This window comes from Genypterus blacodes, unplaced genomic scaffold (genome assembly GCF_046128005.1).
Source record: "Genypterus blacodes isolate CSIRO-AG114 ecotype Tasmania unplaced genomic scaffold, CSIRO-AGI_Gbla_v1 ptg000438l_1, whole genome shotgun sequence".
Taxonomy (NCBI): Eukaryota; Metazoa; Chordata; class Actinopteri; order Ophidiiformes; family Ophidiidae; genus Genypterus; species Genypterus blacodes.
In genome coordinates this window covers 4,940,035-4,956,184 of record NW_027467208.1, presented here as the reverse complement: position 1 = coordinate 4,956,184, position 16,150 = coordinate 4,940,035, and the positions used below count along the sequence as shown (strand labels likewise).

General features: G+C 45.2%; 3 protein-coding genes across 4 annotated transcripts; 1 reads left to right on the top strand and 2 right to left on the bottom strand.

Annotated features, from left to right (window-relative positions):
* Window positions 1–637: 637 nt before the first annotated feature.
* On the bottom strand, window positions 638–4,087 carry rragcb (Ras-related GTP binding Cb). Its single transcript, XM_076139645.1, is given in 8 exon segments — window positions 638–1,705; window positions 1,881–1,925; window positions 1,928–2,031; window positions 2,167–2,309; window positions 2,401–2,515; window positions 2,819–3,018; window positions 3,106–3,309; window positions 3,905–4,087. Coding segments are annotated over 8 exon segments (1,152 nt in total). The 3' UTR covers window positions 638–1,547.
* A 295-nt stretch (window positions 4,088–4,382) lies between these two features.
* On the top strand, window positions 4,383–7,521 carry ppt1 (palmitoyl-protein thioesterase 1 (ceroid-lipofuscinosis, neuronal 1, infantile)). 2 transcript variants are annotated; one of them, XM_076139647.1, is made up of 10 exons: window positions 4,383–4,481; window positions 4,960–5,082; window positions 5,286–5,395; window positions 5,793–5,920; window positions 6,019–6,089; window positions 6,208–6,310; window positions 6,427–6,517; window positions 6,608–6,706; window positions 6,814–6,885; window positions 7,014–7,521. In XM_076139647.1, exons 1-10 carry the CDS (start codon window positions 4,475–4,477, stop codon window positions 7,134–7,136), a joined length of 927 nt encoding a protein of 308 aa, XP_075995762.1. In that variant the 5' UTR covers window positions 4,383–4,474; the 3' UTR covers window positions 7,137–7,521. The 2 variants fall into 2 exon arrangements, with proteins under 2 accessions (XP_075995762.1, XP_075995761.1); XM_076139646.1 differs by lacking the exon at window positions 4,383–4,481 and adding an exon at window positions 4,529–4,631.
* Window positions 7,522–7,532: 11 nt separating this feature from the next.
* cap1 (CAP, adenylate cyclase-associated protein 1 (yeast)) lies at window positions 7,533–15,246 on the bottom strand. The gene is made up of 13 exons (XM_076139644.1): window positions 15,115–15,246; window positions 12,072–12,173; window positions 11,760–11,860; window positions 11,583–11,660; window positions 11,321–11,464; window positions 10,826–10,911; window positions 10,474–10,579; window positions 10,048–10,225; window positions 9,742–9,923; window positions 9,378–9,501; window positions 9,169–9,251; window positions 8,931–9,074; window positions 7,533–8,828 (listed from the first exon to the last, which is right to left on the bottom strand). Exons 2-13 carry the CDS (start codon window positions 12,169–12,171, stop codon window positions 8,745–8,747), a joined length of 1,410 nt encoding a protein of 469 aa, XP_075995759.1. The 5' UTR covers window positions 12,172–12,173; window positions 15,115–15,246; the 3' UTR covers window positions 7,533–8,744.
* Between the last annotated feature and the right edge of the window lie 904 nt (window positions 15,247–16,150).

The following is a 16,150-nucleotide window of genomic DNA, read 5'->3' as shown; positions in this document are numbered from 1 at the left end:
CGGCTTCTCCATGCCAGCGCCCATTAGACATGTCAGGATGTATATGAGCGGACGTGATGGAGGCTCCCGCTTCATGCATGTGTCGTATTTTGAAGGTTGTTTGTATGACCTGTTGATGGACTGGCAGGCACCGACGTCTAATTCACTTTTCTTTGATTTGTTTCATTGCACGAGTGAGGGAGAGAAAGTCCCAATGTCGGATTAGAGAGAGTTTATAAACCTGTGCTGCCACCTGCTGGTCATAGTCATTATTACAATACTTTCATCTTGATTTTAACTTTAAAATTTTGCCTTATGTTTAGTTACAGTTACCTAAAAGCTAAAACTTAAAGAAATTAGGTGTTGTTGATGTCTTCTGCTTCTTTTCAAACAAATTCCCACAAACAAATATGCACAATATTTGGGGATATGATTCATTCGACAACCATTTTTGTAGAATGAGCCACAACCACGTAACCATGGCAGCAGATTTTGGCCAAACGGCGACATAATCAGGCTGAAAAACACAATAGCGACACTGAATTTGATCCAAATCGGATTCCAACTCTCCATACTCTCACTGTGACAGGCACAAGCAGTATTACAACGTTGAAATCAGAGAGGATGCACTTCTTTCTTAGGCTTTGACGCAACAAAATATGAAATATATACTTTATTAAAGAATTATATACAATAATAAAAAAAAAGTCACACTGAAAAAGGCAAAATAAGTGCTACAAGTTGAATCTTTAGAAAAATGTTGCCAAAGGAAACTCTCAGCTGGTGAGGCAGGCTGGTCAAAGGGGAAAATAAACATCAGTTATTTAAGACTAACAGGCTGTCAAACCCTGCAGTTCATCAAGCGAGGCCCCTAATGGTCCAACTGGCACAGGTTACGGTCTGTGGAGATCCTGAGCAGATCGCCGCCAGCTTGTCACATGAGTCATTATCAACTGAAAACACGGCGAGCCACAGCAGAGGAACAAACACTCACACGTCCAAACCCACTTAACAGCACTCGATATTTCAAAATAAAAGGAGCAGGAACACGAAACAGCTTCCGCACCACCTTTAGAATGTAGATTTTAAATTATGTTATCATATCAGAATCTTTCATAAATGTTTTTTGCGTTACAGAGTAAACAGGAAACTGGCCGATAAGATCAACAGCAAACCGGAAGTGGGACATTTTCCCACCGATAACCAAGCAGGAAATAGGAAAGTCATTTTTTTTGGCATTTTTTTACCTGATGTATTTATTAAATCCCAGCTAAATCTTAGTTAAGGCAGTTTTATGTGGTTTGGAAATTGGAATGAAGAGATGAGAATACAGAGGAGGCATCTCTTCTTCTCCTGTCAAACCAGAAGATGCAGAGGAAGAGTCAGAGTGTGTTCAGTCCAGAAGAGCTCAGACTTTCCACTCCAATCTGCTTTGCATCCTTAGAAACACCAAAGTGACATCATCATCATCATCCCGTCACAGATCTCGGCGTCTCAAATCACCATTCTGCTGCCTTTTCTGCATTTAATAAGTCATAAAAAAATATGATTTCTCCCTCTTCATCCTTTTAAACAGCGCTTCCATTCAGTGAAGCGTATGTGCGTCCGCTCAAGCTGTTACTGGTCGAGGCGGCTGGACTCCCGTCGCTGCCTTGTGACGACGAGCCCACTTCAAAGATCTCATGGATGGCTTTGCGGAAACAGTGGAAATTGTATTCAATCAAACCTGCAAAATGAAGAAACAGGGAAAATGCAGCTTTAAACTGCTAAAACTTGGAATAACAGAAATAACAAATAACCCACAGCCGCTGAGCCTCTGCATCTTAAGACACGCTGTTTTAATAAAGCTACCGTCTAATAATACTTGCTTTTAAGCTGTTTATACGATCTGAAGTGCTCACCTTTCCTCTCAAAGCTTTCCTCTCGGAGAATGCAGACGAGAGCCAGAACTTTGTGACTTCTTTCAAGTAAAGCACCGTGGTGTTGTTGAGCTTGATGATAGCCAACGACTCTTTGTCATAGGCAGCAGCAGCGGTGCCCTCCCCTATTAGCCTGCCATGAAGAAGAGAAAGATGGAAAGCTCCTTTACACTCCTACAGGCAGCCTTTGCCAACACTTTTGGCAGATTGAGTGTAAATAATAAAAGTGATTTATAGATACAAGTGTAAATAATAAAATCCCCCTCACCCGTAAATGCAGGAGACGTCGATGACAACATCGATCATGTCACAGCAGAGTTCGTAGGACTGCATGTCCACAGGAGAGCTGTCGGTGGCGATGTAAATCTTACTGACGACGTCAAACAGGAAAGCCTTCTCGATCCCAGAATGCTGCAAAACACGAAGGCAATGGATTCAGTGCCGTCGAGATGTTCAGGGATCAGTGTGCTTGTAGTTGTTAGCTTGCGTGAGATACACATACGGAGATGAAGATGTTCAAAAGGTTCTCCAAAGTTGGCAGCTGAGGAATGAGCTTCTGGACGACTTTGCTGAAGGCCTCAAAGATGGAGTGGTCATAGATGCTGGTTAGGTAGAAGCTGAGGAGAGAGAGAGAGAGAGAGAGAGAGAGAGAGAGAGAGAGAGAGAGAGAGAGAGAGAGAGAGAGAGAGAGAGAGAGAGAGAGAGAGAGAGAGAGAGAGAGAGAGAGAGAGAGAGAGAGAGAGAGAGAGAGAGAGAGAGAGAGAGAGAGAGAGAGAGAGAGAGAGAGAGAGAGAGAGAGAGAGAGAGAGAGAGAGAGAGAGAGAGAGAGAGAGAGAGAGAGAGAGAGAGAGAGAATATGCTTATCTCAACGATGTTTGATTCCTCGGCAACGTTCATAAGCGGCGTTCACAGACACTCACCTGAGATGAAGCTTCTCCAGGCTGGCATCGGCGAGGTCATCGTTGGCCCTCTGATGGATGTCTCTGTGCGTTTCGATTTTGTGGTCATCGGTCAGACCGTCGACTTTATGAATGAACACCTCAAAGTTAATATCTGGGTTGGCTTTAAAGGCCCGAGAGACAGTGAGGTGAAGCCTGACGAGAGCTTCTACATAATCATCCTAAGAGAAGAGAGAGACACAAAATGAAGCCATGATGTCATTTCCCCTCACACAGGAAGCGTCTGACTCATTCTTCTGTCTTCCTACCTGAGCATCAATGACAAAGATCAAGGCGCCCGTTCCCTTGAAGATCATCTCACTGTCGAAGGTCGGGTCGAAGAAGTCCACCTGACCAGGAAAGTCCCAGATCTGGAAATTAACAAAGGAGCTGCTGGAGATATCATCCTTGTAGATTTTGTTGGTGCTTTCCAGGAACAGCGTCTCATTGGGCGACATCTTGTGGAAGACAACCTGGGCCAGAGCAGAAAGTGTGACAGGATGAGGACAGGAAGATTCCACTATTTCTATCACAGGCGGAATCCCAGTCCAGGTCCTTCAGATGTCCCAAGACCAGATCACATGTGGAACAGATAGAATCCCTTCATGTCCTCCATGTATCGTAATTATTAGTGCTGTTATCCACTGAGACAACTTAACAGACATTGGATTCCCTTCAACTGTTCCATCAGCTTATTTAAATGAACAAATTCTCCAGTTTATAGGTATTATACACTTAAAATCTTCTGTTTCATCATTTTTGTGATTATTACTGTAATTTCAAACGTGCAACTATTTTTCTGCAATAACTAATATAAAAAATTTGATCAGTAATAATAAAAAAAGAATGAAAACGAACCTAAACCTTAGCCGAGTCAGACCCTGTACCCTAATCAGTACGCAGCCTTGTGATCATATTGCGCAATCTGCTGATCTAGGCAACATTTGTCCTGCCTGGATCAGCAAAGAACATCAGTTACGTCCCCGCATAAATGATTAAATATGAGAGAATGTGAGCTGATAACACCACAATTTGATGATCGGGTATGGATTCGGTCCAGATCTTTACCTTCTGGATGGAGGACTTGCCGCTCCGCCTCAGTCCCATCAGCAGTATCCTCGGTTTGGAGTCAGCTGATGTCGAGCTCTCCTCCATGTCTGCTTCCTCTCCGCCGTAGCCAAAACTTTTAGGAAACGAGCCCACGACATCATAACTCCCGTCCAGAGGAGGCTCGTCGTATTTAATAGACATCCTCTACTTGTTTCCTAGATGCGTCTCCTCCTTACTAGTGCCTGGAATGCTGGAATGTTGTTGTCGTTGATGTTCGTAACCAGCTTAGCATGGCGAGCTAACGAGGAAAACTTTCCAAGATGAACATCCGCGCTGTGAGAGTGAAGATATTCAAACGCGAATCTAAGCCGCGATATAGCCGTAAGCGTATAATCACTCTAATCGCTTGATCGAAATTGCAAAATCGGCCCTGTTTTAATCAGATCACACTCGCGTTGCTAAGGGGGCTAATCACAAGTTCGACATTTCCGCCCTCTCGGTTGTTGACTCCGCCCCTTGAATCTGATTGGTTTTTGTAGCCGTAGGGGGTCACGTGATAAACAGCGGCTTCAAAAGCAGGAAGCGAACATGGACGGTGAGACTTGTTTTGTTGAATTAGAAACACTAGAGTTTGTTTTGTTGTTAAACCTATTTATAAATATCGTGTTTATTTAAAGCATTTTTATTTGGAGTATGTGATAGAATAGTTTCGTCGTTGCTTGGATGTCAGCTCCCGTGCTCCTTGGCAAACGATTAGATTGTTCCCAGCGATTCAAATGAGTCTTTTATCTTTCCGGGTTTCCGTTTGGTGCAGCTTTGTCTTCTATCGGCCAAAAACAATGCTGATGTGTGAAACGGCGCCATTGTGTTGACGGAATGCTCCGTCACTGTTCTAGATTAGAGGAAATGCGCAGACTTTAGTTTGTGTTCGTCACGTGACTCGCTCTCTTTCGTCACCTTTAGATTTGTCAACATGTTTGACCCCCCTTAGGGTCCAGGGTGACAGCGATCTTCCTGTGGCCCCCTGTGCTTAGTTTGACCCCCCTCTCCCGGTGTTCTGTGTTCTGTTTCAGGGTCCAGGATGAGGCCAGTTCTCCTGTGGTTCCTTCTGTCTGTGCCAGTGTTGTTGACTGCTGGCAGTCCGGTTAATAGATCCGCTAACGGGACCGTCCCGCTGGTGCTCTGGCATGGGATGGGTGAGTAAACAATACTTTCACATATTAGTGGCTGTCAAATCGAATCATACTATAATATAGACGCAATATCTGTATAGTAAACAATACTGGATCAATGCCAGTGTGCAACAACAATCAACTACAACATATTCTGACTGTCCATGAAGCAAAGTTTCTCTCAGATCAAATGCATAATACAAACCCTACATCCATGCCTCTGCCAGGTGACAACTGTTGTAACCCATTCAGCATGGGGGCGATCAAGAAGATGATCGAGGAGGAGGTTCCTGGTATTAAAGTGACCTCGCTGATGATTGGCAAGAATGTGATTCAGGTAAAAAATAGTGGATACAAGAAAATCCATCACCGTATTTGAGATGCTGGAGGGAATTGGATCCATTCATGCATATTTTCACTTTTTGTAATATTTTGGTTCTATAGAAGCAAAATCCAATCCTTGTTCTCTTGCACAACACTCAATAAGACCAAACTAGGATTCCTATACTGTGTTATTTGCAGTGCTTGTACCACATGTTACATCAGAAACATAGGACCTTTACAATCCCCCTCCATGTTAATATTCATAGCAAACCAGCACGGCACTTTCGCTTTGGCTTTGATCTGTTACGACACACACTTATTCTCTTTGCCCTTTTCTTGGTGGTTGCTGCTCATTTTCCTCCGTGAATCTGTCGGTCATGCTTTGAACTTTTTGCATTTCTCTTCTCCAGGACACAGGAAATGGGTTTTTCATGGATGTGAATGAGCAAGTGTCCATGGTGTGCAGTCAGCTGGCTCAGGACCCCGAATTGAGCGGAGGATACAATGCCATGGGCTTCTCCCAGGGGGCGCAGTTTCTGTATGTATAACCAGTAGACGGCTTTAGATAGACACATGAGTGAGACGGGAAGAGGGTTCAGGTTCCTCTCATGGTTCCTCTCTTCCTCTCTCTCCTAGGCGGGCGGTAGCACAGCGTTGTCCCTCTCCACCAATGAAAACCCTGATCTCAGTTGGCGGGCAGCACCAAGGTAAAGCCACGAAGCTCCCTAATTTTACAGAAATTCTCTTGATTCTCTTCATGAGACAATGATCATTGGCAGTTGCAGTGTTATTAATTAATGACAATGATTAATTGCTGGTCCTCAGGAGTGTATGGACTCCCCAAGTGTCCAGGAGAAAGCTCATACATCTGTGATATGATACGCAGAGCTCTCAACAATGGAGCTTACAACGATTTGGTCCAAAATAAGTGAGTTGTCACTTTCTCCAACTCTCTGAAATGATTGTGCGTCTTTGTCTGTATATTGTGTAGGTTGATGATTGTATTATCATCCGCTGCGTGTGTGTGTATGTGTGTTTCATCAGCCTGGTGCAGGCCCAGTACTGGCACGACCCCCTCAAGGATGATCTGTACAGGAAGTACAGCCTCTTCCTGGCTGACATCAACCAGGAGAGGGTCAGTATGCGGCAATATGTGAAGTCAGGGCAGAAATAGTGTACTGGTTCAAACAATGTATTAAGTTTTTATGCTTTTTTCCCCTTAAAGGGTGTAAACGAGACATATAGGAAGAATCTGCAATTGCTGGATAAGTTTGTCATGGTCAAGTTCTTGGAGGACACTGTGGTGGATCCTGTCGATACAGAGGTAACATACCAAAGACACACACACCTTACGCATCCTGTCCTATGTTTACCACACAGATTCTGAGAAAGAGATGTGTGCTATTAAAACCCCTCGTTCCTTCATTTTAGTGGTTCGGCTTCCTGAAAACCGGCCAGGCCAAAGAGACTGAAACACTCCAGGAGAGCGTCCTCTACCAAGAGGTAACTGTCCCGTGTGTTTGTTTTCAGGGTGATATACAGTTTGTTCTGTGTGAGGGAGACAAAGAGATTACTGTTTTTACCTTCATCTGTCACGGTTCAACTTCTAACACGTGTTTCTCTCGCTGCAGGATCGTCTGGGTCTGGCAGCGATGGACAAAGCTGGAAAGCTGGTCTTCCTGGCCTCAGAGGGAGACCACCTCCAGTTCACCAGGGAGTGGTTCAACGCCAACCTGCTGCCTTACCTGCACTAGGACCCTTAAGATGCTGACAGAAACTCCTTTAGTCAGCTTAGATTCTATATAGGTTATAGATATATATTAAGCTGTTTAACATGAGAAACACAATGCAAGTCAATTAAGATGTTAACAAGCCATTGTTTTTGTTTTTAAATGGGAGCAGAGCAGCAGAGGCACATGATTCCTGTCTATTGCACTGATCACTGTTCAGATTTGACCATGTGCTGATGCTGTTATGTGAACTTAGGTTGATTTTTTGCTACTTTTTTTTTTATCAGTTACTGTACTACTAACTCCAGACTTCTGCGCTGCTTCGATGTTGTTGAAATTGTCTTTTGGAATAAAATCTTCTGTTCTCGGGTATAACCTGGATCATTGTTGCTCGAGCCAGCAAAAAGGACACCATATTCATTTTATTGCAACATTTTTAATGTCTCCAGTACTAATGAGCAGGGTTTGGAACATAAGAGGTCAAATAAAGAGACAATAGAGAAAATCCAGCAAAGAGCCTGACAGCTACAAGACCAGAGGATAATGAAAGAGATACGAGTGCAGATGTGTCTGAGTGAGTGAGTGGAGAGACGCCGATGGTGGGGCTCATATTTAAGACTGGTCAATGAAAGCTATACATGTTTACAGCAGTTACGTCTGATCTTTAATAGAAACCATCTTGGATTACACCCTTTAGTCTCTATGGTACCATTTTCTCCTTATTTGCATCAGCAGCAGGAACCAGGATCTCTCTTTTCTGCCGCTTTTCCTTGAATGTCTCCCTACATGGAATGCTTTTATAGTCAGGAATGTCTTTTGTGTGGGTTTGAGGGGAAGCACGTGGAATGATAATGTTCACAGCGTTTTTAGTTGAGTTTTGTGACGCACAATAGACAGTGATGCTACACACTACTTGTTTTTACAGCCATGTGTGATGAGAGTGCCGACAAATTTTGTGCGTCTACCAAAAATGTTTTCATTTCTATACTTGACGTCAATGGAAGTGATGTGGTAGCAGTGTCCTCTGTAAAAGGGCATCGTTGTTATACAAGTGCTTCACCAAAGAATTGCATATAATGGAACATAAATCCGAAACACACCAGCCCCTCCCAACTAGGAAGAGGAAAGGAAAGAATGAATACCTTAAGCGTCCCGATAGTAAAGCCTGATTGGCTTCAGTGCCGTTGATATCAAGTCAATACCCATGTCACTGATGATGGAGCCGGGTGTCTGCGTTTTCTATTCTACATGATAAATTTAGCATGAAATGGTCCAGATAGGTATAAAATATGATAGAGCATCCCAGTTATTGGCAAAACTCATGATTTTGAAAAGTGCTCACTGGCCAAAGGGGAAACCAATTCGAATGACAAGCTGCTCCCTGCGATTGGCTGAAGGAATGCTCAAGATACTGCGAGCAGTCCTCTCATTGGCTTATGGAAGGAACAGCTTAAGCTGTGATTGGCTGATAAGGTAGAGGGGAGGGAGGGGGGAGGAAAGGCGATACTGCATGAGGTCCGAATCTCAGTCTACAGTGTGAGAGTTAGCTGGCAGGGTGGTGGATCAGTCAGGCGTTTGCAAAAAATGGGCCAGGCGCTGAGGAGGGGCGGCCATTTTGCTCAGTGCCCCACTCTACCCGTTGATCTCCGTTGCTGAGGTGACAAGGCTCTGGCCATCCCAAATAGTCTTGAACTGCTCAGGAACAGCGTGCTCCGACTAAGAGGGTGAGAAACAATTTGTCATGTACAGAGAATGGAAACATGGACTTTAGAAGTTTGTGCTACTTCAATCACGACTTCATTGCACAAAATGACTCACAAATTCTCCGTCGCAGCCAGGGACCAGGATGTTCATCTCCGAACTCTTGGCACTGACGATCTCGCAGCTCAGGGAGTCGGCGCTCAGGTAGACATGGCAACCGTCCGTCTTGTTGATGGAGACGATGGGGACTTTGCCCAGGACCTAGAAACAAAAAGGCGAGGTGGCAAAAATTCACACCGGGTCCAACAAACCAGGCCGATCCCTTGAGCAAGGCACTTGGTAAGGCTGTACACACCTGGATCTTGGCGTCTCTGCAGTTGATGACCTCCACGATGCCCACGACATCGTTGAACACCAGGCCAATTTTCTTACAGTTGTCTGCCAGAGAGACACAAAAGTATAACTAGAGGAATCTGTTTACTTCTAAGAATAGCATGAACATAGTGAAGATCACAGTCACCAGATTGACTGACGATGTAAATTTAAAACGTCAGATGTTCTTACCTAAAGTGATGGAGTTGATTTTGCCTTTGACGTGCAGTGTGCTGTTGTTACACTTGTAGGCGTAGACCACCTGCTTCAGCTCGGTGTTGCTGATGGTCAGGTTCTGCGCTCCCTCTTGGTTCTCCTGCAGAGCGAGGAAGAAGAAGAGTGAGCAGCAATAACAACAAGTGAACGCAATTCCGTCTGAATGAATCATTGTGCTACTTCGGTCTTCTGCATAACGTCAGACACCTTTGAGTCGAGCCAAAAACCACAGAAAGGGTGACAAGTGAAGCACATAATGAGGATAAACTGATTTAGCTTGGAGTGGTACAGGCATGGCCTCATAAAGTAAACACCAAGGCAGAGTGAGCCGATAACTTACCACTTTCCACTTCTTTCCCTCCAGCTCGAGCACGGGGGGCAGCTTGCGGGTCGGGGTGGTGGCCGCGGCGGGTCGAGGGCTGGGAGAGAAAGGCTTGGGCCCGGTACGCACTGGAGCGGTGGCCTGACTCCGCAGGGTAGGATTCTTGTGGGTCTTCTGTTCATCGCTCACGTGCTTCAGGCCTGGGGGGGGGGGGGGGGGGGGAGAGGAGGAGGAGGAGGGGGTAACCGTGTTAAGTCCTGTGGTGCAACACGCTACATGCCTGGCAACCAGATGTGGGAGACACAGAGCTCCACTTCTACCTACCGCTGGTGATGTCAAATCCTTTGTTGATGGAGTCAAACAGAGCGTTGCGGTCATCTTCGCCACCACTTGTTGCCGACTGTCCGACGTTCATCGGAGGAGGAGGAGGTCCGGGGGGAGGAGGGGGAGGGCAACCGCCGGCGGGAGCTCTGGGTGCCGCTGCTGCAGAGGCGACGGCACCCTGAGGTGAGAAAAGCATTTGACCGTGAGTGAAACAGACACATGAACCGAATAGACGTGTTCTTTAACTACTGCTCAAGAACTTCATGCATGTGGTGCTGAATGTCAGATTTAGCAATAGAGCATCCGCAATGGAAGAAATGAGGGCAGAGGAGTGCAGGAACGGTGGAAAACTGGAAATAGTGAAAGAGGGAGGAACGCCCATGAGACTGTGATGGGAAGTGGAGCAGTGTCAGAACGCAGGCTTACACTCTTGCTCCAGGACAGTCCGACGGTGTGATGCTGTTTGATGTAGCTCTGCATCTCGGTCCAGATGGAGAGGTACGCCTTCACCCAGTCCACATGCGTCTTGTCCCTGTGGGTCAGAACGGAAGGAAGACGCTGTTCATGATTGAGTTCCAGTCGTGAAATCCGTACACGTTTTACAAAACACACACCAATACTTAAGGGAAGATGGGGGGGCCCAGCAAACAGCCCTGCTGCATCTCAAAGATTCTGATAGTTTATTTAGACGGCATCTCAAAAAAAGATGTGGGGTTTGTGTGGACGAGTTCTTGACAAAGTTAGGAAGAACTGCAATTTCCCATGAATCCCTCCTTACTTTTCTTTGAAGTCCTTGAGCACCCGGTTGGTGTAGAACGTGGCAGCGTCCTGCATTTCTTTAACAAAGGGGCCTGGCTTTGGAGCCTGTGACACAAAAGGCAAACACAATTCCATCAATGTTTACAACAACAACAGCACAACTTTACAGGGCAAGTACTGGTAAAAACATGGGAAATAAGCCTGGAACAGGAGTGGGCATATGCTAAACTCCTGCATCTATTATGCTCCTCTATGCAGCTCCATGTATTATTCATGACAATCACACAGTCAAACAAACAGTTAATCATCAAAACTAACAGTGAGGCTCTGTTACCAGCATTGGTTTGCCAAGGAACTGTCCCCGTGCCCAATGACGGGAGAATCAAAGAGCGGCTTGTTTCTGGGTATGACACCCATTTACCCCCGCCCACACACCAGCCATCGGCACATAGTGACAGTGCCAAAAAGCTCCCTTTACTGCCGATCACTCGCCCCCCCCCCCCCGTCAACTCACTATGGTGACCCAGCCGAGGGCGGGGGCGCTCTCGCTCACGGCAGTGAGATGGTTGAAGAATGGCGAGTTGCGGTTTTGCTCGCGGAAGGTCTCCACCTTCTGGATGATGGCGCACAGCGGCTGCAGCACAGTCGCCAAAGCTGCCTGGAGATGAAACAGGAGAATTTGATAAACAGTGATAAGATAGATTTAATGTGATAATGAGCAGATTCTGAAGTCTGATTACAATCAGGTTACAGGTAAGCTGGTGTGTTCTACTCACGTCAGCCGGCTTCTGGCATGAAGAGGCGGTGGAAATGAGCTGTCTCTGACAGGAGAAGGCCTGAATCATCATATCCGCCTAGGAGAGTTTGGAATAAAATTAAAAGTGTACAAAGTTAACAAACCTCAGAGGAAGACGACTGATAAGTTCCGTTCTCTGCCCGATATTTTTACCTACATGCTTCTGGACGTCGCCCCCTATCTTCTTGCTTAGAGAAGCATACAGGGCCACGGGGCCGCTGATGATGACATCAAACGCCTCCACGTATGCAGACACGACTGGAAAGGAAGAACAACTTAAGAGTTAAAAGCATTAAGGGGGCGTGACAGGAAAAACACAAGTCATGCGTTTGTCACATGCCACTTTATCACAGCAGCAAACTTAACAAAAACTCCTACATGGACATGGAATGATATCTCATCCATGATAACCAAGCACGTTTCTCACAATAGATGGCATTATTCCACACTTATTATACTTGCTGATTACCTCCTCCAGCACCACCACCTCCTCCGTTGGAGCTCGACATGGACTCCAGGCGGCCCACCGCCACCTCCAGCCGCTGCACCAGACTCACCAACTCTGCCATACCTGTGAGACGGAGGGAGGCAGTTCATAAACAACAGCAGCAGCATCTTCTGCAGCTCTGCGGGGCGTCGGCTGCTTCACTTCAAAGATCTTAGCCGAAGTGAAAATGTTTGTGTTGATGTGAACAATGTATGCAACGGAGAGGTTCAGTAGCTAAACTGTCTCATGCTAAAAGTTTTTATGTTACAATCAAATCCATCAGATGTCAGCATCCTTCTCCATCCTGCATTTACTATTTGTATCCCGTTGATGCAAATTTTACAAACAATTTCCGTTCCGCCTCTGAAGAGCTTCCATCTTACCTCAGAAAATAACTGCACATAGTTTGAATAACTGACAGCACAGAATGTAAATGGGGCATTCTGTGCAAATGCAGCAGGCTTGTGGTTTATGCCGGAGTGCTGCCATCAGAGGGGCCGAGCAGCAACAAGAGAAAGAATGGGATCGTCAGGAAGCAGGTCAGAACATGCTGAGTAAAGAAATGAAGACCAACGGGACGCTGTGCTGCACTGTCAACGCGTTTGGAGGATTCGCAATGACACAACCACAAACAACAGCCTCACAAACACACCATTAATGTGTGACTTTAGCCCAGAACACACTTACACTTAACTGATGAGTTACGCACAGCAAACAAGAAGTCTAACCTTTCACCAGCCATCTGTAATCTAACACTGCTTTCACCTGTGTGACAGAGGATTCAGTCCCGAGGTACTTTCACCTGGCTGGCCGTCACACAAAACACACTGATCTCTCAGTAATGAGGCCTGAGATAAACCCGTTGTTACCTTCTCACTTTCACTGCCGACTAGGAGCTTGACAAAATCTTTAAATATATAATGACAGAGTTGATTTCAGCGTTTTTCAGCAGTGATGGCTGATGCTGAAGCAGCCTTGTTTTGTTGTTAATGTGTTCATCACATGATTTGTGCCAGTACAAAGTCTTTAAATATGTCACAAAAAAGTTAAGTTTACTGTTTTCAAGTTGGGAAAGTAGCTGAAGCAGCCTTTACTCCTCAGTAGTGTTTAAGTCCCTGTGTCACAAGGACTCCTTCAGGCAGGACCAGGCAGGTTTTTCAGGAATGCATCACCTGAAGCTGTTACATAAAATTATTTAACCTCATTAATCACAACAGCAACCTAAGAAAAGCATACTCTATTACATTTAATTCATCAATTCCTGCCAAAAATCCTGTTTCCCCACCCGTGTTGTTACTTTAATTTCTTATTGTTAAACATCTGAATAAACGTGCTTCAACCCAGAGAAGCATTTGCAGCAGTAGAGGTGTAGAGGTGGAGCCAACTGTGATATGAAACTCATCTAGACTCAACTTCCCTTCTTGTGTGACTCATTCAGATGGAGCCAAGACTTGGACTTTGACACTCTTAACTATTTCACAACAGAACACACATCCCCACTAACATAGACCCAAATGGCAACAGCTGCATATACCTGCAGATTTCACCACTTCCTGTTGTCCCAGCTGAGGAGTGACTTGCAGGTAATAGCTAACCCTACAGGGCCACTCCCTTTAGTCTGAGTGTAATGGACAACAGACATCAAGCACTGAGGGGTGTGTGTGTGTGTGTGCTGCAAAAACTACTGGGGATGACAAAGTGGCACTTTTTGCACTCGAAGTTGTGAGGAAACTCGAGACTGCAGTCCAATCTGATTTCTAACACACACACACACTTTCTAAGTGGGTCAGAAAAGGGCAGTGAGTCTGAGAATATTCACAGTCCAACATCCACAAAAAGAAAAAGGTCCAAACCACATGCCAGAAGGCCAAAAGGCTAAATGTGAATGTAGTGGACAAAACCATAATGAATTGATTGATTGGTGTGGCGATATAGACAAACCTTGCATTTTTGTTTGCTCCATCAAGCCAAATCAATTAGAACATACAATTTAACGGTTTCCATCTCTGTTTTCTTCCACTAAGAAACCCCTTCTGTAAACATAGAGCAACTTCAGTGGATCGATAAGGCAACCTCAGCCTGTCAGACACAAAGACGGGCTGTTATCTCGCTATATACGTAGAAGGAAACCGAACACATTAAGACAAAACGGGTCACTGCGACACAGCCGTGACCTGGACATTCGCCGCCGCCGCACAGGAGACTGATCCGCAACCAATCGGAACACACGCCGCCGATGTTAATGGGATCATTGGGCTTTCAGGCGGCCCGGGAATGCTAGCGAGGCTAAAGCTACGGAACGTCGATGGGGAATTCTGCACCGTAACACGCTCACTTCCCAACTTAAGTATCAAGAACTGGGAAGATATATTAAGATTGTTAACTAAACTATATTCACGTTTCCTCTTTTAACATACAAAAAGGTGAATTTGCATCGATTTAACTGTCTGTCAGTCTGCAATCTGTCAAAACATTCCGGGTGACAGTGAACGCCACACCTATCATGTAAGACCAAGCATGAACGAAAACATTAAACCTTTGACTTGTGTGTGTCTGTGTTACTTCGCCGCTTTGTCGTTCAGTGTGTGCTGTTCCCTTCATTTCCTGTATCTTCACCACTCACACACACACATAGATACACACGTATACACACACACACACAGACACCCCTCCCTCCCTCCCTCTCTCGGTCCTGTCTGTCTGTGTTAGCTAACGTTGCACTCGTCTGCAGGAAGAACACCAAGTTTCCACATTTTTGCGACCCCGCTTTTAAAAAAAGAAGAAGTTAAGAGGACGAAGCCGCCATGATACCTCGCGTTAATCACACAACTCGTTAGAATTCAGCTCCCGGCGCGCGCTCAGGCTAACCGGGCTCGGCTAAAATCTTCACCGTCTTCAATAAATAATTCCTGAATGATTCGACGGATACGGTGGCGCATTATTAACTCGTTTTTTTCCACAGCTGCAGCGGGGTTTTCTTTTGAAAAAGTCACAAACAGCGCGGAGAGATAACCGGGCTCCTTACCTGGAGAAATGGTCAAGAAGAGCCGTGATTTGGTCGTTTATGTGGCCGCGGGATTGAGTGCAGTGTCCGGGCTTGCAGATGAGGCTGAGCTACCTCCTCTCAGTTCTTCCTGGATGTGGGTGAATTTACCCAGAAGCCACCGCGCCGTGTTTCCGCCCTTTCTCGTGCAAACGATTCCTTTCCCATATAAGGAGAAGCTGCCGAAATATAGGAGACAGAAAAAACATGAAAGCGCCACTTTCCTTCCTCCTACTTCATATCTTTGTGCTGCAGAGATGCCGCCGCTTTATTTATTTTCTGATAAAGTGTCAATTCGGCCATTCCACCCCCCCATACACACACACAGTGTCTAGTGTACTCTTCACGTCTCAGCAAAAGGACATTCATAATTTGCATAAACAGGAAGAATGTCGGTGTTGCACATTTTTAATGCTTTGTCTTGCAATAACATGTCTGCAATGTGACCATTCATGCAACTGATGATCATTCCCTCCATGAATGTATTCAGATAAACGTGTGAAGCCTAATGATTGTATTTATAAAAGTAAAACATCGTGACACTACGAGGAAAACACTGCTTGTTAGATTTTTCCTTTCGCACTTTATTTACTTAACTTAATGTTATATACTTGAAGTTAAACGTCATCATTACCATTATTTGTGTCCAGGAGTGTCTCAGTTCGCATTTGCATCTTTCCATATCACACCTCAAAGACAACCGGAGGCACCATTTCCCTTTAAAATCCTATTTAGGTAAGTAATTTCTGCATGAGAGTGATAGTATTGCACATATTTGCATGTTCTACATCTCTAACAATGTGTGAAATATTAAACATACTTTTAAATAATTGATACTTAAATCAAAAACGGACCCAACACACTAATAATGTGTATTCTCCTACATTCCAGCTGAGACATTTGGTTGTTGCCTGATTTTAATGGTTAATTTTCCCTTAAGTTGCATATTTTGAGAACGTGGAGGAAATCCCAGGCACCAGGGGAAAAGTCCATTTTGTCACGGTGAGAACACAATGTA